Source organism: Haliaeetus leucocephalus, unplaced genomic scaffold (genome assembly GCF_000737465.1).
Source record: "Haliaeetus leucocephalus isolate CR32 unplaced genomic scaffold, Haliaeetus_leucocephalus-4.0 Scaffold556, whole genome shotgun sequence".
Lineage (NCBI taxonomy): Eukaryota > Metazoa > Chordata > Aves > Accipitriformes > Accipitridae > Haliaeetus > Haliaeetus leucocephalus.
Genome location: NW_010972992.1, coordinates 7,890,556 through 7,890,871, shown reverse-complemented (window position 1 = coordinate 7,890,871; position 316 = coordinate 7,890,556). Strand labels below are relative to the sequence as shown.

Sequence of the window (316 nt, the reverse complement as noted above, 5' to 3'; positions counted from 1 at the left end):
GCGGGGCCCCGCGCGCGCCAGCGGGAGGGGCGGCTGCCGCCTCATTCGCATAATCTATGCGCCGGCCTTGTTAGCATGCAGATGTATGCGCATACATTTGCATGCCGATGAGGCCGGGCGAGGAGTGGGTCGCGTTCAAAATGGCGGAGCGGGGCGGGCGAGGGAGCGGCGGTCACGGCAGTTTGGACAAGAGCATCACCCTCCCGCCCGACGAAATCTTTCGCAACCTGGAGAACGCCAAGCGCTTCGCCATAGACATCGGTAACCGGGAGGGAACCGCGGGGAGGAGGGGACCGGCGGGGAGCTGGGGAGGGGG

At 67.1% G+C, this 316-nt stretch overlaps 1 protein-coding gene across 3 annotated transcripts in view; it reads left to right on the top strand.

The window, feature by feature from the left end:
- The first annotated feature begins 29 nt into the window (after positions 1-29).
- The window catches only part of PANK4 (pantothenate kinase 4), a 26,888-nt gene continuing 26,601 nt past the window's right edge, over positions 30-316 (top strand). For all 3 annotated transcript variants that reach the window (XM_010577471.1, XM_010577470.1, XM_010577474.1), the window contains exon 1: positions 30-261. In XM_010577471.1, the coding sequence (XP_010575773.1) occupies positions 102-261 (160 nt within the window). In that variant the 5' untranslated portion in view covers positions 30-101. The remainder of the gene's footprint in view (positions 262-316) is intronic.